The sequence below is a fragment of the Littorina saxatilis genome, linkage group LG8, assembly GCF_037325665.1.
Source record: "Littorina saxatilis isolate snail1 linkage group LG8, US_GU_Lsax_2.0, whole genome shotgun sequence".
NCBI classification, from domain to species: domain Eukaryota; kingdom Metazoa; phylum Mollusca; class Gastropoda; order Littorinimorpha; family Littorinidae; genus Littorina; species Littorina saxatilis.
In genome coordinates, this window is record NC_090252.1 from 12,258,855 (window position 1) to 12,286,354 (window position 27,500).

General features: G+C 43.2%; 1 protein-coding gene across 1 annotated transcript in view; it reads right to left on the minus strand.

The window, feature by feature from the left end:
* Positions 1–705: 705 nt before the first annotated feature.
* LOC138972802 (CD63 antigen-like) overlaps positions 706–27,500 on the minus strand; it is a 44,713-nt gene continuing 17,918 nt past the window's right edge. The window contains exons 4-8 of the mRNA XM_070345469.1: positions 16,343–16,417; positions 14,116–14,220; positions 4,335–4,499; positions 3,850–3,933; positions 706–1,641 (exon numbers count right to left, since the gene is read on the minus strand). Of these exons, the coding sequence (XP_070201570.1) occupies positions 1,567–1,641; positions 3,850–3,933; positions 4,335–4,499; positions 14,116–14,220; positions 16,343–16,417 (504 nt within the window). The 3' untranslated portion in view covers positions 706–1,566. The remainder of the gene's footprint in view (positions 1,642–3,849; positions 3,934–4,334; positions 4,500–14,115; positions 14,221–16,342; positions 16,418–27,500) is intronic.

The window sequence follows — 27,500 nt, forward strand, 5'->3', positions numbered from 1 at the left end:
CCTCCATCCTTCCCCCCCCCCCCCCCCCCCCCCCATCTTCCTCCTGCTAGCTTTTCCTTATTCTGTCTGGTTTGATTTAACTATGCTTTTGATCTAGATAGTTCCACAGTTTATAAGTAATGTTTGTTCGACGTCATATTTGTGTTATTTTCCAACTACGTAGGGCGCGTAATATAAGCGTTCGCTTGAGTTCGTGTCCCTATTGTTTATCGTTGTATTATTGTATCATGTTTGATTCAATAAAACATTGTTAAAACCAACTGGGGCTGATGAGGAAAGGTGAACTAAGATTTACTAATACACACCGGTGTAAAAGGAAAAGTTGTCCGCTGGGAAAAAGAGTCCTACGGGCTTCCGTTCCTAGGAACGATAGTGCCCACCCGGACAAATTTTCCTAGACTTTCAGCGGACAAATGTTCCCAGGACAGAAAGTCCTTGTCTATATTTAGGGGTCGGACTTTGAGTCCTGGGGGACATCTTTTCCTTTTACACCGGCTTTGTTTCTTCCTTATCATGTTGTTTCAAAGAGTTGTGTTCATACACAGTTTATGCGCAATGAGTCTGACGTCGGAGGGACGCCTTGAAACCCGCAGAACGGTTTTAACAGTAGGGAAAATGTTTGATCCTTTATGGTCATGTTGTTCAAAGGAAAGAGGAAATAAAGATGTTAAAACATTTAGTCATAACTTGACTAAATGTAAAAAGGAAAAAAAAGAAGAACACAGCGAAGAATAAAGAAAGAGAAAAGAAAGAGAAAAATAAATGAGAAAAACAAATGTAGAAGGATGAGAAAGAGGAGAAAAATGAAGAGAAGAAGAAAGCGAAGAACAAAGTAAGACAAAACAGAGAGAAATTAGACAGAAAAGAAAAGAAAGATGAAGAAGAAAAAAAAAGGACAGAAGAAAAAAAAATTGTCATATTTAAAGGCACAGTGCAGCTCACAGCCTTCGTTTTGCGTTTTTGTTGCAGCTGAGTGCATTTACAGTTCAAAAATCCTCCCATGGTAGTAAAACAAACCCAAAACTACCCAACGATGACATCTGTGAAGCTCGACAGTTTCTTGTTCTCGCGAGTGCATAAATTAACCTAGTTATTACGTGGTGTTTGGTCGGAGTTCGATTCAACTGAGTGATTCCGGCCTCCATTTTGTTTTACACAAACTCATGATGATGTCTGACATAGTTTGCTAGTGACGTGTCTTTTTGTGCATGATGTGGTGATCTACCTGATCTAAATTTAGATCCAAAAATAGGTCAAGACCAGCCGGGACAGAGTCCGAAATTAATTCGTAAAAAAAACGCAGTTCTTGACTCTTTGGGTGCAAGTCAATGAAACTTGGTAGTTCTTCTAACGGATAGCTGCCTGAGGTATGACTAAAAGCCCCAGGGGCTCCGTGCACCTGGATTTGACAAGTTCAGTACCTTTAAAAAAAAATGATATAAAAAAGCAAGAAAAAAAAAGTTGTTCAAAGAGCTGATGCTTATACAAAAGGTTTTGTGCATGAGAGTTGATGCTCAAGGGGGAGATCCATTTCTTGGAAACCGATGTGAAGGTCTGGAACCAAGCTTAGTACGGCCCCACTTTGCTGTCGGCGTTGTTGACGTCCTTGACGATCAGACAGGCGAAGATCACTTCCAGCAACTGAAATAAACGAAAGAACTGTTGTTGGTATCATTACATGTATTAAATTAGGGCATACATAATAGTGTATTTAATAGTATGGGAATATTATACGTTATTTGTATTTTTGACCAAAGTATGACATTTTACACAGATCGAGACAGCCAGTGTTCCTCCGAGACCGCACTAGTGGTCGAGGTGAACAATGACTGCCGAGATCTGTGTAAAATGTCATATTTGGGTCAAAAGTACAAATAACATTTATGTATCGATCGATTCTGGTTAGAATTCCTTTTTGTTTTTTATGATTGAACGCACACAAACATGCACTATTTTGTAGTCTCGGCTGGCCGCCTAAATATGAAGTTATGTATCGATTGGACATTGGATTTCCCTTCTTTGGGCCATGTGACGTCAGAGGCCTACAAAACTTCATATTTGGGCGTTTCAGGTTAACCGAAACTTCAAAGGAACTACTTACTTCATATTTGGGACACGCGGATTAACCCACAGATCAAAACACACGTCTGCAAAACTGTAAAAATGAAGCGATTTGCAGATCTATCTCGGGAAGAAATTGAAAGCAAAAGACGACTTTTAACTCCCTCATATTGCAGGCAACACACAACTCCAAGTTTTGCCGCGGCCAAATTCAAACCCCTCTGTCGCACACACAGCCACCGGCCGAGTCGATATGTTTCGACATGTCCTTTAAAGATATGAATTTCTTCCTCAGTGCAGAAAATGAACCTGACATGCCACCATCCACGACAATGCAAGTTCTGCTTACTTTCCACAACTGTACCATAAACAACTTGAACATCACAATAACAAAATAAGACCAAACGTGTTAATTGTCTCTGCTTTTAACCCCACAAGCTAACTCAATGAACTCGTCCAGTCTTGATCGCGAGACAGGGTGACGACAAGTGTGTGCAACAGTTGCTGACACTGACGGTGCAAAGAGATGTAGCAACTTAATTGATGTTTTAATTTATTTGATGTTCATGAATTTTCCGTTCCTTTGATTATGTTCTGAACAAAATGTTGCGATAATCAAATATTCTAATGTTAATTGAAGGAGTTAAATAAACTTTTGAAGTTGCACTATTTTTGTGGCGCATTGAAGTGTATGTGTTTGGTGTAAACAGGTGTTCTTGGTGTGTGTGTTTGATTGCATGTGTGTCAGTGCTCGTTCAATCGTCAAAACAACAACAAAGTCAGTACCTGAAAGGAATTCGATCGATACATAAATGTTATTTGCGTTTTTGACCAAAATATGACATTTTACACAGATCTCGACAGTCATTGTTCACCTCGACCGCTATCGCGGTCTCGAAGAACAATGACTGTCGAGATCTGTGTAAAATGTCATATTTTGGTCAAAAACGCAAATAACGTATATTGTAGGCCTCTGACGTCACATGGCTCAAAGAAGGGAAATCCAATGTCCAATCGATACACATCTTATTATGTGAATATATCGTTGGTGCTTTTTTTTTTCTTTCTTATCAAACAACATAATTTATCGTAGTTGTTCATTCTTGATTGTGAAATTGCAAGCCGTTTCCGATATCTGACCATCTATGATGTCTTAAACGCGCTAAATGCTTCTGACATGACTGACTATTAGGGTCTTAGACCAACTGGTCTATATTGGGACAGGTATTGGTAATACGTTGAAGTTATGGTGTGATTCGAACAAGCCCGCTGTGGCTGTCTTCTTCGACACACCAGCATTGGGTTTGTCTCGTCAAAGTATCGAAATACGATCATGATAATCGGAGACGAGAGATGATGCATGCGTGTCTTCGTGTTTTCCAAGCACTGAGACTTTAGCTTTCGCTGTGAACGTGGGATCTTTTTCGTGCGCATGTGTGCACACGGGGGTGTTCGGACACCGAAGAGAGTCTGCACAAAGTTGACTCCGAGAAATAAATATCTCGCCGAACGTGGGGATCGAACCCACGCTGATAGCGACCAACTGGCTACAAAGCCAGCGCGCTAAAATCTGAGCTACGTCCCCGCCCGCTTCTGACATGAGAGCAAGTAAGCCAGAAGGCAAGTGAACAGACAGACAGACAGACAGACAGACAGACAGACAGACAGACAAACACTCACAATACCGACAACGACAACATCAAAGCCACAACATCAGCATCCATATCGACGACGACGATGATGACGCCGTAATTAAGCCTTTTTGACGAGCGACAGTGTATGACGTACCTGGATGAACAAAATGACAGCGAAGGCAACAGCGATGAGTGTCAGGTGTTCCAAGATTTTGTCCTGCAGTACCACGTAGCACCCCTGTATCATACCGCACTCAACACGTTAGATGTGTCTCATTTGGGAGGGGAGGGAAGAGAGAGAGAGAGAGAGAGAGAGAGAGAGATAGAGAGAGAGAGAGAGAGAGAGAGAGAGAGAAAAGCACAAACACGGCCCCCACACACACACTCCCACACACATACACACACCACACACACACTGACACACACACAATCACATATACACCCACACACACACATACACACACGCACACACACACACACACACACACACACAAAACAAACGCCCACCGACCCAAATATCCCACCCACCCCTACACGCACACACGCACACACTCACCCACCAGCCGCCCACCCCCACCCCATTCACACACACACACACACACACACACACACACACACACACACACACACAGAAACTACCTCTTGATTATAATAGCTGTCTGGGGCGGTAGGAGGGTCAGACGCGCATTCCTGTCGCTCGTCGTCCCACGAAGAATCCCCGTCAATGATGGTGCGGTTACAACAACTGGGCGGCTTGGGCGTGTTGTTGAAATCATCCCAGCCCCGTATGCCGCAGCAATCCAGCTAACGGGAGGCAAAAGGGAATCAGACAATAAGACTTCCAAGAGATACGGCAACAAGAATTGAATAAATACGATAACACCAACAAGGCGATACGCAATCTCGGATGCTGCAACACGTTAGCTTCCAAGGTACATTCTTACTTTAACAAAACAAAACATTAACAATCGTGTTTGGTTAAAAGCCTTCCAACTCTTGTGATTGCAGCACACACGCATGTGTGTGTGTGTGTGAGAGAGAGAGAAAGTGTGTGTGTGTGTGTGTGTGGTGTGTGTGTGGTGTGTGTGTGTGTGTGGGTGTGTGTAGAGCGATTCAGAGAAAACTACAGGACCAATCTTCATGACATTTCACATGAGTGTTCGTGGGTATAATATCCCCAAACACGTTTATAATTTGTTGATGTCTTTGATGATGTCATATCCAGCCCTGTCACGCCCTCATTTTTTTTAATAAAATTGATTGAAATTTTGGTCAAGCAATCTTAGACGAAGTCCGGACTATATGATTGAATTTCAGCTCGACAGCTTGAAAAATAGTTAATTAGTTTGCTAATTAAAGTTGTCATTAAAATCGAATTTTCACTAACATATTTAAAAATGACTATATCGTATTCCTCAATTTCTCCTGAATTCAAAAATATGTACATTTGTCATGTTTACTCCAAAAAAGTGTGCTCAGAATTACAGAAAATAGGTTAAGTAAGTGCTGCGTTCGCACGCTAAGTGGAGAAGAGTGTGACCAGTCTCGGTCTTTGGGTGTGGTTAGTCGAGACTATCTTAATATAGTCTTGACGATGGCAGTTTGTTGGTGTTAATATTTTACTTTGATGCCGACAGCTTGACTAAATGTTTCGTCGCGATATAACCTTCGTGGTTGAAAACGACGTTAAACACCAAATAAAGAAAGAAAGACTAAATGTTTTTATATCGCTTCACGCGACTTGCTTTTTTGTTGTGACCTTAACAATGCAGTTTTTAAGTAAACAATGTATTCTTAAGCTAAATAGTGCACTTTTTAATTAAATAACACATTATTTAGAACACAACCAAAACAAATTTATGAACAAAAGGATTGCCATATGAATCGGCCTACTTCGGCCTGCTTCGACCTAGATCGGCCGACTTCGGCTAAACTTGGCCGAAGTCCGCCGACGAAGGCCGAGAAGCCGTCTTTTGCCGAAGTACGCCGACTTTTGCCGACATTCAGATCAGTGGGGTGCTAAACATACAAATTGAAATAAATGTGTAGGGAAATTATGAACGCGGTATTGTCTGGATAAACGTCCAAGTGAAGCTTCATAAAGATCTGTCCGGCAGTTTTCCTGGAATTGCTCTACACACACTGAGAAAGAGAGAGAGAGAGAGAGAGAGAGAGAGAGAGAGAGAGAGAGAGAGAGAGAGAGAGAGAGAGAGAGAGAGAGAGAGAGATTAACACACACACACACACACACACACACACACACTCACACACACATACTAACACTAACACACACACACACACACACAGACAGACACACACACACACCGTTTATACAAGGGACACAACCGTGTTATCTAACGAAATTGGTGGATTGGTTAAGAAGTGTGTGTGTGTGTGTGTGTGTGTATGTGTGTGTGTGTGTGTGTGTGTGTGTTAGTATGCGTGTGTGTGTGTGTGTGTGTTAATCTCTCTCTCTCTCTCTCTCTCTCTCTCTCTCTCTCTCTCTCTCTCTCTCTCTCTCTCTCTCTCTCTCTCTCTCTCTCTCTCTGTGTGCGTGTGTGTGTATGTGTGTGTGCATGTGTGTGTGTGTGTGTGTGTGTGTGTGTGAGTGTTTGTGTGTGTTATGTGTGTGTGTGTGTGTGTGGGGGGGGTGGTATGTGCGAGAAGAAGGGGGGGTAGGGGGATAGGTATAGGCTCGAAAAGCTGTAAATACTAATATTAATGATACTGGGACGCTAACGAGCACAATAACTTTTCGTTTTTATTTTTCCTAAGGCATTTCAACTCGGAAGCTTACAAAATACTTAATTAGTTTGCTAATTAAAAATGTAATTGAACCGAATTTTCACCAACAGATTAAAATATGACTCCATTGTATTTCTTGTCAAATTATGAATCCAATAATATAGATATGTTATGTTTGCTCCAAAAAATTTTCTCGCAGTTAAAAAAATTAGATCAGGTAGGTACTACGTTTAATTCGCATGCTTTGGCAATTGCATAGACGAGCGTGACCCGTGTCAGTCGATTTTCGGCTAGCCATCGTGCCAGCGCTTTGACAAACATGACAGTACATGAAGTTTCATTCTGTGAGTTCCACAGTTTGACAAAATGTAATAATTTTGCTTTACGCGACTTGTTTGTTCAGAGTTGTAGACTTTGTTCTTCTTCTTTTTTTTTTTTAATCCATCTCGTTCCAGACCCTATATGTCAATGTTTTTTCTCTCTGTGGATGAGTTATCTAATTACGTTCAAAAGCCATCGCTTGGTTTGTGTCCACAACATCATGCATATTTCAGTCATGCTCTTTTCTTCGTCCTACGTCATGCCAGCAGCCCCCGTTGAGCTCGGACAGCAGAGAATTGCAATCCTGGTGTCATAAGGCCAAAAAAAAAAAAGGTCTGTTTACGGTAACCCGACCGACCCTATTTTTTTCGCGCGACCCTAGACTTTTTTTTGGCATTTGAAAAAAAAAAAAAATCTTTTGGTTTTTTTTGCAAAATAACGTAAAAATATGTTTTTTTTGAAAAAAAAAAAAAATCCCGACCTACCGACCCTATTTTTGTGGCCTATGTTACTGTAAACAGACCTATTTTTTTGTCATAATGTGTGTCAGTGGTTCTTGTATCCCGTTTATGTTTTATGTTTTATGTGTGTCGTCCTATACAATTGTTGTTATGATCGTTTACAGGCAGGCAGGGTGTGCCGAAGAAAAAAATCCATTTTCATGTAATATTTTAATGGACAATAAAGTGCTGTTATTGTTTAAGTTACTGAGACATCCCAGTGCACTAAGGGATTTATAGAGCAAATCGAGAAAATTCATTATTGAACGAAGCGCATAGCGCAGAGTTCAATAATTATTTTCGAGATTTGCTCTATAAATCCCTTAGTGCACTGGGATTGTTTCAATAACGATATTGTCAGTACCGCCATAGAAAAAAGAAGATTCCAAGCGCACATTTTGCAACGCGCATTTGAATAGGCATAACTGTGTGGTCAGGTCGTGTACAGTAAAGATCTACTTTTGTGTGGGGTGTCTCAAGTGTGTCGTGCTTTCGTCACACGCATTTTAATTTCTGTTGGTAAATTCCAGTGTAGCGTTAATCTGAACAGTGATGATCTTTCAGAGAGACCTCATTTGAACTCGGAGAAAGGGCTGTGCTCTTCATTATTTGCGATTCGAAACCTCCAGTCGAGCTTCGACGGATTGACTGTGCGGAGTGACTCCCCTTGAATTGACTCGAAGCCGCGGGACTCGACGGTTCGCACATTTTCAAAACAAATGTGGCATATTTCTCGTGTTGTATCTTCACTCATCGGGGAGTCTGATACTAAATATGAACGGTAAGGATGCTCTGAACCCTACACGTATTATATCCCCATCGTTTTTTCGTTCACCTTTGCCCAACATGTTAATTTGCTGAGCGGGGTTTATGTCGTCTGCTAGGGCAATCAAACCACTGCATGCAGTCTGCACTGACTGAGTCTGCACGCACGAGGCACGCTGGTAATAAGTCTTATAATGGTAAGAACGTTCTGAACCCTACACGTTTTCGATTACGATTGTTCTTGCCTTGAAATAATAATTCGGAAACCATTCATTTACTGAACTGATGCAGTCGTATTTCAGTGTATGAGTCAGTCTTCCAAACTGGTCTAGCTGGTACGATATCGGAATAACACTTGTGTTTTCTGCCAGCGGGTGGGAATTTTATATTAACTCATCATTTGGTAATGTGGATGATAAGCTACATGCCACTAACACGATGAGAAGAATCTATGCAAGTCGGCGAGAATTAGATGAAACACAGCGGCTTGTATTTTTAGATCAGTGGCAGCCGCACTGTGGCACAGGCACATGCAATCTGTCAGAAAAAAAACCACTTCTGCTTTAATTGAGAAGCAGGGAATTTATGGTCATTTGGTATTGTGGAAAATATAAGCTACATGTCAGTAATTAATTCTGAGGATGAGAGCACAGTCTTGCTTAGGTAAAGGGCGTAAGAATACGCTCTGTGGAAAAGTTAGCGCACTCCAAGAGTGCGCTAACAGTTTTAGCGCATCGCCATTAGCCAATCAACTGGTTCACATCAGTCATGTGACACCAGTACTTACTGACAATTGTTCTTATTCTCGATCGCTCATCTCTCTTTAGCGATGATGCGCTAAGCTGCCGTTATGCGCCATATATAATAATAATAATAAGAAGAAGAACATTTATATAGCGCTAAATCAAAAACTTTCGTTAAAAAGGCTTGCTCTAAGCACTTGACATCTAAACTAAAACGTCATTCACACTCTTTACAATGATGTACAAGAACTTCATGTGACACTCTTTCATTCAGTATATGGCTCAGCTCATCCGACTTCGGTGTGTGTGTTTTTTTTTTATCAGAGTGGTCCTTCTCCCAGATTGGTGGCTTTACAGGGCTGTCGAGTCCAGTCTACCCGTCTATTTGGCCATAGCTGGCTGGTTTGTTTATCTGAGGTGACCTTCCCCAGGGCTAGAGCTTATAATGCGGCTCTTGATCGCGTGGTGCTCCCGTAATTGGACGCCTGGGGTATTTCTTGAGAGTAACAGTTCCACCTCAATCAATCAATATGAGGCTTATATCGCGCGTATTCCGTGGGTACAGTTCTAAGCGCAGGGATTTTTTTATTTTTTTAATTTTTTTATACAATTTACATCGCGCACATATTCAAGGCGCAGGGATTTATTAATGCCGTGTGAGATGGAATTTTTTTTTACACAATACATCACGCATTCACATCGGCCAGCAGATCGCAGCCATTTCGGCGCATAACCTACTTTTCACGGCCTATTATTCCAAGTCACACGGGTATTTTGGTGGACATTTTTATCTATGCCTATACACTTTTGCCAGGAAAGACCCTTTTGTCAATCGTGGGATCTTTAACGTGCACACCCCAATGTAGTGTACACGAAAGGACCTCGGTTTTTCGTCTCATCCGAAAGACTAGCACTTGAACCCACCACCTAGGTTAGGAAAGGGGGGAGAAAATTGCTAACGCCCTGACCCAGGGTCGAACTCGCAACCTCTCGCTTCCGAGCGCAAGTGCGTTACCACTCGGCCACCCAGTCCACCTGTTGCCCTGCCCCATCCTGCTGGAAGCACCGCCATTTGGCCGCGACTTCTTATTTGTCCTGGACGCGCCTGGTTGGGGGTGGTCGCCCCTACTTTTCCAGGTGTTAGTGGCTCAGTTCGCCTCGCTGTCTCAGATCTGTTCGGGCTTTTACATGGAATAAGACCATCTTTCCACTTGGTCACATACCAAATTGTATCACCCTGACTGCTTTCTGAACCGGCACGGTTGGCCTAGCGGTAAGGCGTCCGCCCCGTGATCGGGAGGTCGTGGGTTCGAACCCCGGCCGGGTCATACCTAAGACTTTAAAATTGGCAATCTAGTGGCTGCTCCGCCTGGCGTCTGGCATTATGGGGTTAGTGCTAGGACTGGTTGGTCCGGTGTCAGAATAATGTGACTGGGTGAGACGTGAAGCCTGTGCTGCGACTTCTGTCTCGTGTGTGGCGCACGTTATATGTCAAAGCAGCACCGCCCTGATATGGCCCTTCGTGGTCGACTGGGCGTTAAGCAAACAAACACACAAACAAACAAACTGCTTTCTGTGGTGAGATGGAATTTGTTGATGAGTCAGTTTCCGAAAAAAAGCACCAGTGCCTTTCCCGAAAATAATTCTTATACAAAACGCCACTGCTCACAGAGAGCACCTAGGCTGTAAGTCTTTGGTATGTGACCAAGTGGAGGGATAGTCTTATCCAATATAAAAGTATTTGCAGATCTGACATAGTGAGCCGTACCGTTTTTGCGCGGCGGAGTGGGCCTTTGATGGAGCTGGTCGTATCAGTGAGCCGTACTGTTTTCGCGAGGCGGTGTGGGCCTTTAATGGAGCTGGTCGTATCAGTGAGCCGTACTGTTTTCGCGAGGCGGTGTGGGCCTTTAATGAAGCTGGTCGTATCAGTGAGCCGTACCGTTTTTGTGAGGCGGTGTGGGCCTTTAATGGAGCTGGTCGTATCAGTGAGCCGTACTGTTTTCGCGAGGCGGAGTGGGCCTTTATTGGAGCTGGTCGTATCAGTGAGCCGTACTGTTTTTGCGAGGCGGTGTGGGCCTTTGATGGAGCTGGTCGTATCGATTCATATATCATCCGGTGAACTTTAGGAATATTCGTTGGGTTTTGTTAAAAATCCGTCCCCATCGTGCGGCGGGAACACTTTAACCTTAGCGTTTGCAAAGGTTGTGTGTGTGTGTGTGTGTGTGTGTATGTGTGTGTGTGTGTGTGTGTGTGTGTGTGTGTGTGCGTGTGTGTGTGTGTGTACGTGTGTGTGTGTGTGTGTGTACGTGTGTGTGTGTGTGTGTGTGTGTACGTGTACGTGTGTGTGTGTGTGTGTGTGTGTGTACATGTGTGTGTGTGTGTGTGTGTGTTTGTGTGTGTGTGTGTGTGTGTGTGTGTGTGTGTGACGCTGAAATGCACGGAATGTTCCAGAGAGATTACGTGGGGAATCAGAAAATCTATGTATGGTGGCGCAGAACCGACGAGAAAAAGGGGTGCGGTCAATCAACTGACGATGAGACTGCACTACACGTGATGACCAAATAAGGACAAAGGGGAGGAGCGTGTACTCTTATCAACATTATGATACCGCAATGCAGTGAACGCTATTATCATTTCAATATTCCCTATGCAGAAAATGTTCTGAATGGTGAGGAAACTGCCACACTGTGTCTGGTATCTGTTATGACAGTTTCGCGAGAAAAACTCTCCGCGTCAGCAGTTGGCCCTGTGCGGTGGATGTGCTCGAAATCATTTCTTCTTCCTCTTCGTTCATGGGCTGAAACTCCTGCGTTCACTCATGTTTTTGCACGAGTGGATTTTTACGTGAATGACCGCTTTTACTCCGCCATTCAGGCAGCCATACGCCGCTTTCAGGGGAAGCATGCGGGGTATTTTTCGTGTTTCTATAACCCACCGAACTCTGACATGGATTACAGGATCTTTTCCGTGGGCACTTGGTCTTGTAATCGTGCTTGCGTGTACACACGAATGGGGGATAAGGCAGAATCCCCCGAAAGCGGCGTAGGGCTGCTAAACGACAGGGTGAAAACGGTCGTGCACGTAAAAGATCGAGGGAGTTTCAGCCCCCGAACACAGAAAAAGACAGGAAGAATACCTTTGTTTCAGCTGGATCTAGCAAAGAAATTGTTCAAGCAAAGTGAAATACTTGACTGGTCTCAGACATAATTGAATGACATGTCAGCTTCATCACCGAGGATAACCAAGTTCTTTTGTGAAATCAAGCAAAGCCCTTGCTCCTTCTGTGTTCCAGTAACACGTGGACTCTGCAAGTGAACTGCTCCTCACAAAGAGAACAATTTGCAGTACTCAGGCTAGGCGTCTTCTCTTTTTTTCTTTGCTTCTTTGTCTATTTATTTTGTTATTGATTTGTATTTTTTAGTATCTTACTTTTTTTTTCAGATCATACCTAGCATCCTGCCCTATACATAGATTGATAGATTAATGTATCGAATCGGTGGTGTTTTTATTTTATTTATTTCGATTCATGTATTTATGTATCCATTGTTTTATTGAACGGTTGATGTTTTCATTAACTTGTTCGTGCTCATTTTAACTTCACCAAGCAAGTTATTGATTTTTTGTTTTATCCTTGTTTTATAGTATCCCTCATTAGTTATTTATTTACTTTGTTCATTTCCAGTCTTTTCATTTATTGCCCTAGGTATCATTATTTGACTTCTTCATCCTTTGACTTATTTGTTTGATTATCTATTTATTTCTAGTCTTTTCATTTATTGCCTTATCATTATTTGACTTATATATCCTTTGACTTCTTTATTTATTTATTCATTCATTTATTTATTTATTTATTCATTTATTCATTTGTTTACAATGTATCTATTTATTTTCCGTCGTATCATTGATTGCCTTAAAGACCTTACCAATAATTGAATTATCGTCACGCTCATAAGAAAAATTCCCAACTCAGTGTTAGGTATTTCTGCAGTGAGACTACTGGAAGGGTACCTGTCATGTGCCAGAGAGTACAGACTCTCAGACCACCGGAAATCATTGTCACGGTTACGTAACTCAAAGTGCCATTCTCGTTTCTGAGTTAGGCACTTTTCAGCAGAGGCTGTTGCTTTCATACAGGAAGACTTGTTTGGTGTGCACAAGTTTATTTGGGTTGTTATGCAGCTGTGCTGATTCAAAACGTTGCTCTCAGCTCTTTAACTCTGGATTATTCCGCTGTCAACCGCTCGAGATAGGCAGTTTGCAACCTAGTACTAAAAATAAGAGTGGCAGATTGTTCGGAAACCGAAAACGTTTTTTCTCGTTTTTTCTCAAAACACTACAAAATGACATAGGCAATTATGTTAAGAGCGTGACGTTAATTATTAATGGACTTATTCATCCATTGACTTTTAGGCGTATTGATTCATAGTTTTAACATTTATTTTGTGTTTTTCTTTCTTTATTCGTTTATTTATTTATCTGTGTAGCTAGCTACTTATTTTACTGTTCATCACGGAGAATTAAAGGCTGCCCCGTGTCATCTCGACTGTCCACCACAAGGACTTCTCCATCCTCTCTCAGTGCTGCTGCTCGCCACGTTGTGAGAGCTGACAAGGTGACATATCTGTCTGTCTGTCTGTCTGTCTGTCTGTCTGTCTGTCTGTCTGTCTGCCTGTCTGTCTGTCTGTCTGCCTGTCTGTCTGTCTGTCTGTTATTCCATTTTTATGTCCGAGTCTAAGCAGGGAGAGATAGCAAGACCAGGCATCAGCCTTAATTCTTCATCCTTGACTAATAAAGATCAATCAATGAATCACTGTCTGTCAGTCTGTCTGTCTGTCAGTCTGTCTGTCTGTCTGTCTGTCTCTGTCTCTCTTTCCCCTTTTCTGCTAGTGCGCATATGTGTTTGTGTGTGTATGTGTGTGTGTGGGTGTGGGTGTTTGTGTGAATGTCGGAGTGTGTGTGTTTTTATGTGTGTGTGCCTGTGTGTGTGTATATATATATATGTGTGTGTGTGTGTGTGTGTGTGTTTGTTTGTGTGTGTGTGTTTGTTTGTGTATGTGTGTGTGTATGTGCGTGCGTGTGTGCATGTGTGTGTCTGTGTCTGTGTCTGTGTGTGTGTGTGTGTGTGTGTGTGTGTGTGCGTGTGTGTGTGCGTGTGTGTGTATGATTATTAGTGCGTGCGTGTGTGCAAGCATCGTGCGTGCGTGTGTATGTGTGTGTGTGTGTGTGTATGTGTTTGTGTGTGTGTGCGTGTGTATGTGTGTGTGTGTGTAAGAGAGAGAGAGAAAGTGTGTGTTTGTGTATGACATCAACAACAACAACAATAACAAGAGGAAAACATAACAGTACCAGGTAATGAAGCATGTTGATGGAGAAATCAAAGACGTCCGTCCCGTTGGCCTGGAAGTCGTTCTTCACCTTGTCCCCCACTGTCTTCTTGATCTCTTCATGCAGCTAGCAAGCACACAACAATCAGCGTATGCAAGACACCAAACATTAAAGGCACAGTAAGCCTCCCGTACACCATCACAGATACTGTCAGGCTTTTACACACAGTACAAACACCCTTTCATTTAAACACTCACCGCTTGAGAACATCCTAGGTGCCCTCCGTAAAGAGCGAGCAATTTTCAAAGAATTTATTTTTGCGTGGTTTATCTTACCCCTGAGCCATCGTGAACCCGTGAGATCCAGTTTCCCTTTTTCACAATGCAGTCGTCAGTTAGTAATTTGAATGCGACTCGCTGTGAGCTTATCTGCAATAGCACGTTATTATGTACCTCTGACTATGCACGGAACAAACATCTGTGGTTCACAAGAACTCTCGCGATGGCTTTTGACTGTTCAGAGGAACTGGCGATAGGCAGAAAGTTACCGTCGTCTGCTACGAGAACTGTGACCACGACCTTGCGTGACCCTGCTTCCGGGCGTTTCTTTTTTCAAACTTTCAAAACTTCGAATTGTACTGATCTTGTCTTGATGAAAAAAGAATTCTTTTATGATTTAAGAATGTTTGTGTAAGAAGCTGTCAATTTATTATTTAGATTTTAAAAGTTAGGTCTAGCGCCAAAACGCTTTGAAAATTGCTCGCTCTTTACGTAGGGCACCTAGATGTTCCCGTTTGGTGAGCGTTCAAATGGAAGGGTGTTTGTACTGTGTGTAAAAGCCTGACAGTATATGTGATGGTTTACGGGAGGCGCACTGTGCCTTTAAGTAAAATGAACTATTTGTTTTAACCTCAGTTGCATGCAAGCTGCTTCAAACCTTATTTCTTGCCCTTTTCTTTTTTTCTTTTTTTTTTCTCTTCTTTTGGGCTGTGAGCATCCTTCTTCATAGTTTTTTTTTCTTACTCAAATTCTTATATTTTCAATTACAAAATACACAAACAATATCATATCAATAATAACCTCTTTTTTTTAAAGTGAAAAGATCAGATGATAATAAAGTGTTGATCCTATGTTTAATTCAAGAACAATATATCTACAGAGATTTGGATCCAGGAAATAATTGACAAAATACAATGAAACCAAATGTATGCGTCATTGCTATTTCTATTTCAACAGCAGTTTAAACAAAAAATAAATTGAAATGTGTTGAGCTTCTATGCTGAAATGCAATTCCACCCTCGGCTGCCTCTCACTCACTGAATGTACAAAGAAAATAAAGACTGATAGAAAAGGAGAAATCGCTGTCGTAAGTAAATCATGTTCCATGAGAAAAAATCTCTTAAATACGATTAACAATGCATGATTAAACACACTGTAATCTGTATATCCATACCAGGAACGTATATAAACACTTTTTTACAATACAAAATATGTTTTGTTCCTCTCCTGAGAATCTGTTAAAAAAAAGAGTCACATCAAAATTCTACGACGACGTCAAATGCACTTTCAAAATGTGACCCTCCACCACGAAATGAGTCGCATGTCACCTCTCGCGGTTCTGCGCTAGGCATTAGTTTAGTCCGGGGGGTGTCTAGTAACAGTGTGAGGGTCACCATAGTCACAGGCTTATAACTCGAAAAGTGTTCACTCTTTTCTAAAACGGTTTTCACCACTGGATAGAGAATAAAAAAACTCTTTAAGAAAATGTAAAAATATGGGGATATAGCTCAGTTGGTAGCGCGCTGGATTTGTATTCAGTTGGCCGCTGTCAGCGTGAGTTCGATCCCAGGTTCGGCGGAAATTTATTTCACAGAGTCAACTTTGTGTGCAGACTCTCTTCGGTGTCCGAACCTCCCCCCGTGTACACTACATTGGGTGTGCACGTTAAAGATCCCACGATTGACAAAAAGGTCTTTCCTGGCAAAATTGCTTAGGCACAGTTAATAATTGTCTACCTATACCCGTGTGACTTGGAATAATAGGCCGTGAAAGGTAAATATGCGCCGAAATGGCTGCAATCTACTGGCCGTATAAAATTTCATCTCACACGGCATCACTGCAGAGCGCCTAGAACTGTACCCACGGAATATGCGCGATATAAGACTCATTGATTGATTGATTGAAAAGGTGACATGCGACTCATTCCGTGGTGGAGGGTCACAAATGGCCACAAGCTGTGTTGTCCTCACCACTGTGTCCTCGGCTATGAAGAGACCCCCCACCACACCTTGTGCGATGATAAGTGTTGACATCGTTATCACAAACTGAAACAGTAATCAAGACATGGGATGGGTTAAGGGCGTTCTGGCATGCGGATGATTTTGAAGGCCCTTGTTATGGCTAAAAACTGACAAACCAGGTGCTACCACGACACCACCGATGAGGCCTTACTCCCCCATCCATACCCAGCCAAGGGCTATAAAATGGCAGGCCACCACTTTTAAATAAAACAAACCTTCTTACCTAATAAATACACCTTTCAAAAACTAACCCTTTTACCCTAAAAGTACTTTTAGATGTCCGTGATCTATGTACTCGGTGCCTCGCCGAGCTTTTAAGTTATTCCTGGCACAGGCACCCATGCCAGCTGCGCCATTGGCTGACGGCCGGGGCGTAGGCGGAGTGCCTGGCTTGCCAGTAAATGTAGATATACATATTTGTGTGTATGGATGTTCGTTGTGTCACTGTGGCATAGCCTTTTAAAATGTAAATATAACAAGACGTGCGTACTGTATATACTGGTTCTTATTTTCTCTCTGTATAAAGCTGGATCAACTTTTTTTACCTTCGCTTTTATAAAGTGGAGCTGAAATTTTTATCTCTTTAAAAAGCATTCTCTTTCGAAATAAACGTTTTCTTTTAAACAAAAAACAAACCCTACCCCAAAAACGCTTTTGAAGACAATATGTACAGAAACGAAGAAACGAACCGAAATCTTTTAATAAACTTATATCACCACTCTTACCCGCTCCGACATCCTCCCTCCCTCATTCCCTCCCTCTCCCCCCCCCTCCCCCTAACACATTACCTATATTCATGTCCCTAATAGATACTAGTATCTGTGAGGACGTAAAGGACCCCCATAGTATAGATGATTTTGAGTTTATCAATTGTGTACGCGGGACTGTTTGTCGTCGATTACTTTCTGGCCAAGCACGAACAGTTGGAGGGGCGATGAGCACATTAATGTGTTGATACTGTAATGCAGTGAATATTACCATATATATCGACACAACAATGCAGATACTATTGACATATTGTCTTTCTATATTGTGAGTTATTTCTAATATGCTGACTGTTAGCAACTGATAACAGACATTTGAAGTGTCATTCTTTAGAATAAATCACGCTGATATTGTTGATTTAAATGTTTACTTTGTCTTGTTCATTTTTAGCGTGATCAACAAAAACGGTCCCTGCCTGAACGTTATCACATTTAGAGGGTCACCTGGAATCCGTCCTGATTGGTCAAAAGGCCATATAGGGCACTAAATTGGTAATAAAGAAGGATGTTTCGGATACAGAGGCAGAGGTCACGATCAGACGCGCTGCCTGCCCCTTGCTTTCAGACAGTGGGTGTCACCAAACGCGTTTCATTATTTCATCCTAAGCAGTTTAAAGGTGGTCGTCTACATTTTTGATTTTTTTTCAATAATCTTATGGTTAGATTTCGCTAAAAAGTTATGTCAGATGATGAATGAACCATGGGGAAAAAAGTTATAGAAAAAAAATATATGTAAAAAAAGATTTTATTTTTGGGTAGCCTGACTCACGCTTCCAATATTTTGTTTTCTGTTTGCTGAGAACATGTGCTTTGCCTAAAAATACTGACCAATCAAATTCATGTCACTTTGCTTATAGACACTGGAGCGCTGTCCACGCTTTTTTTTAAACGCACGAAATGTACGGGATTTGAGAAGAATGAATTTTCAAACGGCTACACTGGCTTCGTTTTTCCTGATCGAAAGGGGGTGTATTGTTGATAATTGTAGATAATAGACTCTGCATTTTAATGGTCAAATGTCGATTTCGGTATAAAAATGTAGACAAGGACCTTTAAAATAGTCTTATTCAACTAAGAGTAGGGCCATTTCCGTGACGTTTACTCAAGTGCACATTCCACGCCTACTGCACGCGCACAGCGGGAAGGGTAACACTTGCTGTCAGAATAGAATCAACATTATTGCGAACACTTTGGAAGTGAACAACATTCTTCTTGACTTTCCTTGAATTCTTTGGTGTTGTGCTAGCAGGCCGTGACTCGGTAAGTAAACAGTTATCATGAGTACGCTTCCAGGGCTTAATTGTCACTTTCACTTGATAACTTCGTATTCGTTTATTTTATTTTGTATTCATTTATTTATTTATTTATTTATTTCTTCCTTAATGATCTAGTTGTTTGTTCTTTTCTGTTTCGTTGTGTGTGTGTGTGTGTGTGTGTGTGTGTGTGTGTGTGTGTGTGTGTGTGTGTGTGTGTGTATGTACGTTTTTATTTAATATTTATTTATTCTATTCATACAAAAGGAGGTGGTGACCACAAAAGTTTGCCTCCAAGAAGAAACACCTAAACGCATAACCCTGTGCGTGTGCGTGTGTGTGTGTGTGCGTGTGTGCGTGTGTGCATGTGTATGCATATATATGTGTTTGTGTGTGTGTTTGTGCGTTTACGTGCGCATTCGCTGCCCTGTGTGTGTGTGTGTGTGTGTGTGTGTGCGCGTGCGCATTCGCTGCTCTGTGTGTGTGTGTGTGTGTGTGTGTGTGTTGCTGCTTTTCTATCACACAAAACAAAGCAAATACACACACAAAAGGAAAATAAAAGAAAAAGAGTGTTCAACCATAGAAGAACATGCATACAATTGTGTTAATTGCTTCGTCAAAGGTCAATTTATTAGAAACTTGCCCTTTTGGAGTATTGGCATTGGGGTTGTGAGTGGAAGTTGCTGTACAAACATTTTCTGTTCATATTTTCTATTGCACCATGATAAAGAAGCGCAACAATGTTTTACCGTGGTAGAAGGGGGTTGGGGGAAATAAACGCTTATTCCATGCGTATATTCTTATGCACATGCATCCACAATACTGGCAAACACCAATGGCGCAAAGAATTAGTAACTTTTTACAAGCAACGTTGTTTTTGGTACCACCTCAGTTCTGCACTCGTATAGAGAGATGCATGCTCATGCAATTTGCTTCCTACTGGTGGGACCCCTGCTGTGGGACGATATTTTGAATTTGGCCTTAGATATAGACTGACAGGCTGGGCAGTATAGTTGGTGGTAAATGCTGGCAGCATTACTAAAACACTACCGTGAACAATTACTGCTTCTGAAGATAACAGCGGACAAGCAAAAAATCATTCTGTATGTAACCGCGTTCAGTAAATTTGACGAAATAGTTCAATTTCTTCCGCTTTGACCTTTTTTACATTTAGTCAAGTTTTGACTAAATGTTTTAACATAGAGGGGGGAATCGAGACGAGGGTCGTGGTCCATGTGTGTCTGTCTGTCTGTCTGTCTGTGTGTGTGTGTGTGTGTGTGTGTGTGTGTGTGTGTGTGTGTGTGTGTGTGTGTGTGTGTGTATAGAGCGATTCAGACTAAACTACTGGGCCGATCTTTATTAAATTTGACATGAAAGTTCCTGGGTATGATTTCCCCGGACGTTTATTTTCTTTTTTTCGATAAATACCTTTGATGACGTCATATCCGGCTTTTTGTAAAAGTTGAGGCGGCACTGTCACACCCTCATTTTTCAATTAAATTGATTGAAATTTTGGCAAAGCAATCTTCGACAAAGGCCGGGGTTTGGTATTGCATTTCAGCTGGGTGGCTTAAAAACTAATGAGTGAGTTTAGTCATTAAAAATCGGAAACTTGTAATTAAATTTTTTTTATTAAACGATCTAAAAACAATTTCATCTTATTTTTCGTCATTTTCTGATTCCAAAAACATATAGATATGTTATATTTGGATTAAAAACAAGCTCTGAAAATTAAAAATATAAAAATTATGATCAAAATTAAATTTCCGAAATCGATTCAAAAACTATTTCATCTTATTCTTTGTCGGTTCCTGATTCCAAAAACATATAGATATGATATGTTTGGATTAAAAACACGCTCAGAAAGTTAAAACGAAGAGAGGTACAGTAAAGCGTGCTATGAAGCACCGCGCCAAACAGGCTCGTCACTTTCACTGCCTTTTGCACTAGCGGCGGACTACGTTCAGTTTCATTCTGTGAGTTCCACAGCTTGACTAAATGTAGTAATTTCGCCTTACGCGACTTGTTTTTTTTATTTCAGTTGAGATTATTATCTTGTATACTGCTACACTGGCTCAACATACTAAATTCACTAGCAATCGACTGAATGTCCTGGTTTTGTCAGAGCGCAACGCTAAGTACAGTCACCCGTGCTCATTTTTGGTCAAAATTCTGGATCAAATCCCTCTTGTATTGTATCATGCGTGCGTATTTTGACATAATTGGCTCAAAAGGTATGCTTCTCTACGGAGAAGGATGTCAAAGGATGTAATTGCAATCTTTATTTTAAAATTGCTCCATTTAAAGTTGTCAAAAACACAAGTTTGTTTCAAAAACCCCTTTTCCCCCAAAAGTGCAGTAACTGTCGTCTGGTTCGACCAAAAAACATGTTTTTCAAACAGAGCAATTAATAAGCTTTACATTGATATATAATATGTGCCGTGACTTGTCTATGTTAGTAACATATACCACTTGTTTTAAATCCGATGCAACATTCTCAATAATATCTGGACCAACTGTACTAAGCTATACGTTGTGTACTGTTTTGTTTGTGGCATGAATTAAGTTAGTGGAACCATTTAAACCACATGGAACCCACATTACATCAAACCGAGTGGTCATTTCTGCTGTGTCTCTGGTACACATGCTTCTCTTTTACACTTCTTCTTCTTCTGCGTTCGTGGGCTCAAACTCCCACGTACACTCGTGTTTTTGTACGAGTGGAATTTTACGTGCATGACCGTTTTTACCCCGCCATTTAGGCAGCCATACGCCGTGTTTAGGGGAAGCATGCTGAGTATTTTAGTGTTTCTATAACCCACCGAACTCTGACATTGATTACATGATCTTTTCCGTGCGCACTTGGTCTTGTGATTGCGTGTACACACGAAGGGGAATAAGGCACTAGCAGGTCTGCACATTAGTTGACCTGGGAGATCGTAAAAATGTCCACCCTTAACCCACCAGGCGGCTGCGGCCGGGATTCGAACCCTCGACCTTCCGATTAAAAGGCCGACGTCTTACCACCCCGCCACAGCGCTCTGTTTACACTAACTCTGATACCTTTGAGGGGAATGTAGCATTTTGCTTTGTTGCTTTATTGTATTTACATTCGTTTCATTCACACCATCGCTTGATGGTTCTATTTCTAGTGACTTAAAAAAATTTAAAAAAAAACCCGCGTCTATTATTCACACACCAAAACCGTCAACCCAGTCTGGTATTTAATCACAGTGAATTAACTCTTTAAAAAAAAAAACGGTACTGAACGACACCAGCTGTAAGAGTCATGCAAAAAAGCCAATCGAGAAGGACTTTTGGTCAGATGCTTCTCAGTTCCAATATTGTGTCTGTTCATAACTCTGTCTCTGTCAATCCAGGCGTGCAGTACAGCTGCAAAGATGACAGGCTCCGACATCGTTGGCCGCTACGTCGTGGTCGTGCTGCTGGTGATGGAACTAGGACTGGCAGCATCCTCTGCGTCCACAACACCGCAGCTTAGTGACACCAGTCAACACACATCGCCTCCCTCCCGACAACACGACCCTGAAAAACGTTCTGCGTCAGGGTCAGTCACTAGCAAGTCGCTCGCCGAAAGGTCACAAGAGAATATTACACCAAGTAGATCAAGTTTCTCCAGGCCACCAGATTATGAAACCAATTCTGTGTCAGGATCTGTCACTAGCAAGTCGCTCGCGGAAAGGTCACAAGAGAATGTTACACCACGTAGCTCAATTTTCTCCAGACCACCAGACCATGGAACCAATTCTGCGTCAGGGTCAGTCACTAGCAAGTCGCTCGCGGAAAGGTCACAAGAGAATGTTACACCACGTAGCTCAATTTTCTCCAGACCACCAGACCATGAAACCAATTCTGTGTCAGGATCTGTCACAAGCGAGTCGCTCGAGGAGATGTTGATAGAAACTCTTGAAAAAGCAACACACGACGGGGGTCTCTCGCCTGCTGACCCACCTTCCTCTGAAAAACCTCCTGCCTTAGACCTAGTCACAGGCGATCCATTCTCGAGGAAGGGTGGAGACACGCCTGTGGACACCACGCCCCGACGGCAAGTCTCTCCGCTCGAATGTGCCCCAGCAAACTACACCCTGACACAGCCAAACGGGACCATCGTGTGGGAACACCAGTCAGGCCGGTGCGTGCAGCCAACACAGTGGTCAGTGCAGACACCCCCAGGTCACGGCGTTGTGGTGGAGCTTCATCAAGTTGTGTTGAGTAGAGCATGGGTCCTGACAGTGGCGAGTGAAATCACCCAATCCGACCAGACCATCACTACAGAAGTAGAACGGAACATCACTGGGGGCGAAATGTTCAGCTATGCCCCCATGCTACTAAGAGGTAATGTGACCATGATATTGAGCGGCTCAGGCCTTTTGGTAAAAGCAATACAAAACTCCTCCGCATATATCAACTATACTGTTTACCCACTGGCCACACTGCCACATCGAGTACCCCGCTCTATACTGTCAACGAGTATGGATGCCTACAACTGTAGCACGGGGTGCCCGGTGCCCGAGGCGTTGCGCTGTGACGGCGTGCAGCACTGTGTTGACAACGAGGACGAAGCGGACTGCGAGTACACGCAGCACGGCTGTGGGGACTGGGTTCCATACAACAATCACTGCATCACACTTTTAATCGACGGATACTCAGTTGAAAAAAGATTCTTTGCTGAGTTAATGTGTGCACTAAATCAATCGACTATGTTACGAGATATGTCTCGTATAAGCCTCCCAGCAAACTTGATTCGAAAAAGTGGAGTTCATTTAGCTTGGACAGATCTTCAAAAGGTAAAACCAAAGTCAGAGAAGATAAAACACCTTTACCGTTACCTGTGGCAGTTGGGCGGTGCAGGAAGCCCCATACATTATGCATATGAGGCAACTCAAATCCAAAGGGGCGGTGTCCTGTTCGACTGTGCAGCTCTTGCTGTTTCACCAGACACGCATTTCAAATTTGTATTCTGTGACGAGGGCATGCCCAAGGGAACTCCCATTGCAGCTATTTGCATGAAACCTAATCAAAACAAAACTGCTACACCCCGTAAAAATACACAGAGTGTTAACTTGCAGACGGAAGCACAGATAACTTGCCGTGTTCCCACCAAGAAATGTCGTGACGGCTCTCGGGTACATTTGTTTCATCAGTGTCACTGGCATGGACATTTCTCAGACACAGGTCATACCCTTACGAGAGGACTATCTTTCAACACTAGCTGGTCGCCAAACAACTTTCGCCTGTTCCAGTGTAACGACGGACCACCAGTTCACTACAACCTGGTCTGTGATGGCCTTTATGATTGTGTGGACGGTAGTGATGAGCAAGGTTGCTTGGGAAAGCATTACACTGCGTGCAAAAGCCATCCGTTTTCTCCCTACAGATGTGACGGTTTACAGGACTGTTTTGATGGCAGTGATGAGCAAAACTGTAAAACCTGTCACACCTACCGGTATATAACATCAATAAAGTATTGCATAGATGTTGGTTGCATTCCCTCTTCTTATGAGCAGTGGTTCCCCCGCTGCTCAGGGAGGCCTTCACCGCAATATAAAGGTTGTGAGCTGTGCCAGCCAAACAATTCTGTTGTGCATCTTGACGGTCACGGTATGTCCACACTCACACCATTAAGTAACATTAATACAACCAGATCGTCAGCTTTGGAAGGGTTATTTCGTTGTGACAACGGGATGTACATCCCATCTTTTCTCCTCAGGAATGGCGAGAAGGACTGTCTCGACGGAGAGGACGAGACAATCTCGGCAGAAAACATCACGTGTCCAGGTTTCTACCGGTGTCAGTACTACGGTAACTGTGTGCATCCTGACCTTGTGTGTGACGGTGTCAACCACTGCCCCTTATTTGACGATGAGCGACACTGTGATTTCGCGAATTCCACAATGTTTGATATGGATACATCCAGTTGTACGTGTGAAGGGCTTGCCTGCTTATGCCACAACATCTCATCTTGGTCATACATGCCACATGTTCCTCTACGTTACCTTGATGTTAGTGGAAATGATCAAATATGTTTGACAGAATTTTTCGATATATATAACACTTTACAGTTTTTCAATGTTTCTTTCTGTGGAGTATCAAACGTGTCTCTTTGGACAATGCAGCAACTGAAAGTTCTGGATCTCAGTTTTAATGATTTGAGAAGTTTATCATCTTTAGTGCTCGGAAAGTTTCCGCAACTGACACACCTCAATATCTCGGGCAATCCGATGGTCAGCACGCTGGACTCTGCATTCACAGCTTTTCTCACAGAAACTGGACTGATCAATCTTCAGGATCTGGTTATGGTCAACACAGGTATATCGGAAATCGAGGACAAGGCCCTCAGTGTTTTGACACATCTTATTACCCTCGACATAAGAAACAACGAAATAGAGACCCATGGTACAGGTGTGTTTCAGGGCCTGGTGAATCTCAGAATGTTAAAAACGGACGACTTCAAGCTGTGCTGCCCTTTTGTTCTTCCAAAAATGTCAGAATGTGAAGCGCCTGAGGACGAACTGTCTTCGTGCAGTGACTTGCTTCGCCTTGACATCTTCAGGGTGTTTCTGTGGGTCATCTCTGTCCTGGTCGTTGTGGGCAACGCTGGTGTGCTGGTGTACGCCGTGATCAAGAGCCAAGAGACTTTGGCTCCCTCGTATCGCCTGCTGGTCGCCAACCTGGCTGCCGCAGACTTTCTCATGGGCATCTACATGACGATCATCGGGTCTGCTGACGCACACTTCCAGGGTGTCTACGTGGTGCACGAGGCTGAGTGGAGACAGAGCAGCACGTGCATCACCGCTGGTTTCTTGGCCTTTGTGTCCAGCGAGGTGTCTGCCTTCATCATCTGCCTCATCACGCTGGATCGCTTTCTGAAGGTGTGCTTCCCTTTCAAGTTTCAGCTGCACATCGGACCCCGGTCCTGCGTGGTGTTGTGCTGCGTGGCTTGGCTGTGTGGCGTGTGTCTGGCCGCCGTACCTCTCATCGCTCAGCTCCAGTTCTACGGGGTGAGCGGCATCTGCCTGCCTCTGCCCATCACGCGTCATTCCTTCAGCGGCCACAGCTACTCCTTTGGCGTCTTCGTCATGATGAACTTTATCCTCTTTGTGCTGATCGGGGCGGGACAGGCGGCTATCTATCGGGCCATACGAGCTTCAGCACAGTCGGCAGGAAGCAAGCAACAGCAACGAGACACGACCATCGCCCGCCGTCTGTTCCTGGTGGTGCTGACCGACTTCTGCTGCTGGTTCCCTATCAGGGTGATGGGAATCATGGCGTTCTACGGCATACCTATCCCCCTTCAGGTCAACGCGTTGGTCGCCATCTTCGTGATGCCGCTCAACTCGGCTCTTAACCCCTTCCTCTACACTCTGAACAGACTTGTTGATAAAAGGGCTAAAAAGAAGACACAGGAGAGAACCAAAAGGATGTTAGCCAACCTACAGGTTGAAGTCCCCAAGCTGCCTGACAGCACAGTGGAAGCTCTGATTGTAAGCTGTCTTCGTTCCAGAAAAGCTATTGTCATTGAGGTACTGTCTCGGTCACTAGATCGCCAGGAAGAAGCCGCCGCCACGACATCGTTGGCAGATAATGTCGGCAGAGCAACAACTTCATACTCGCATGGCAGTCGGTCAGAAGGTTCTGCTGTAGAATGTGAAACGCAACACCTGTAACGACGCACGGACCGTTCTTGCTGTATGAAATCAACGCAATGAATCTTGTGAATAAGACGCCATTTCAGTATTACTTATACTATCTCCTCTACGCCGATTTAAATACCAATATGAGCTTGATGCCTGCATCAGCACAGTCACGTAGTCGGTATGCTTCAGCTTTGTTTTTCTATGCTTCGTGAGGACTGCGAACATTTAGCTTCTTCTTCGTGGGCTGAAACACCCGCGTACACTCGTGTTTTTGCACGAGTGGAATTGTACGTGTATGACCGTTTTACCCCGCCATTTAGGCAACCATACGCCGCTTTCGGAGGAAGCATGCTGGGTATTTTCGTGTTTCTATAACCCACCGAACTCTGACATGGATTACAGGATCTTTTCCGTGCGCACTTGGTCTTGTGCTAGCGGGTCTGCACATAAGTTGACCTGGGAGATCGGAAAAATCTCCACACTTAACCCACCAGGCGGCCGCGGCCGGGATTTAAACTCTCGATCTTCCGATTAAGAGTCCAACGTCTTACCACCACGCCACAGCGCCCGTCCGAACATTTAGCAACAGCCACAGCTCAGGTCTTGAGACGTTCAGACCGAGCTCCATACATCGTGCAGATGGACTTGAACCAGCCATAAGCAGTCACCCACACTGACCATCGCGATCCTTGACCTGCACATGATGTCACTTTTACTCGTAAACGACCCAGACCAACACACTTATGGTCTTGTTGATGACGTTCCAGTGAAGCCATCCTGTCTTCAAAGAAATTTTACTGTCTGCCAATGAAGAGAGAGGCATTGCAGCAATGAGCGCTTTTGCTGCTAGCCCTGCTTACCTCCCCTGGCGCGAGCGCTAGAGGACATGGGTGAAAGATCGCTTCCTTGCGATGTGTAAATCGGTACTTTTCTATTTAATTTCTGCAGCTTAGGTAACTGCGCATAGTCTTCATTGTTTTTAAATTTGTGGTGTCGAGGTATGTCCGAATCATATGCTACCCATCTTTTACACATGGCGCAGTTACCTAAGCTGCAGAAATTAAATAGAAAAGTACCGATTTACACATCGCAAAGAAGCGATTTTTCACACGTGTCCCCTAGCGCTCGCGCCAGGGAGGTAAGACGCTTCTCTCCCTTGGGCCAAGGGAGGTGACCAATGCTAGCAGCAAAACCGCTCATTAAAGCAGCAAGGAGTGAAGCTTCTGTAATATATGTGAGCACTATTGTGAATACAACTAGACCAGCGAACAAACCACTTGACACTTGAACAGTTGTGTGAACAATACTAAAAACGGACAACAACACTTGACACTAAACCATGATGTGAACAATCAGATGTGTTGGTCTTTCGGTAACATTTGACCCAAGTAGCCTTTTGGTCGACCGGAACACATTACAATAATCAAACGCT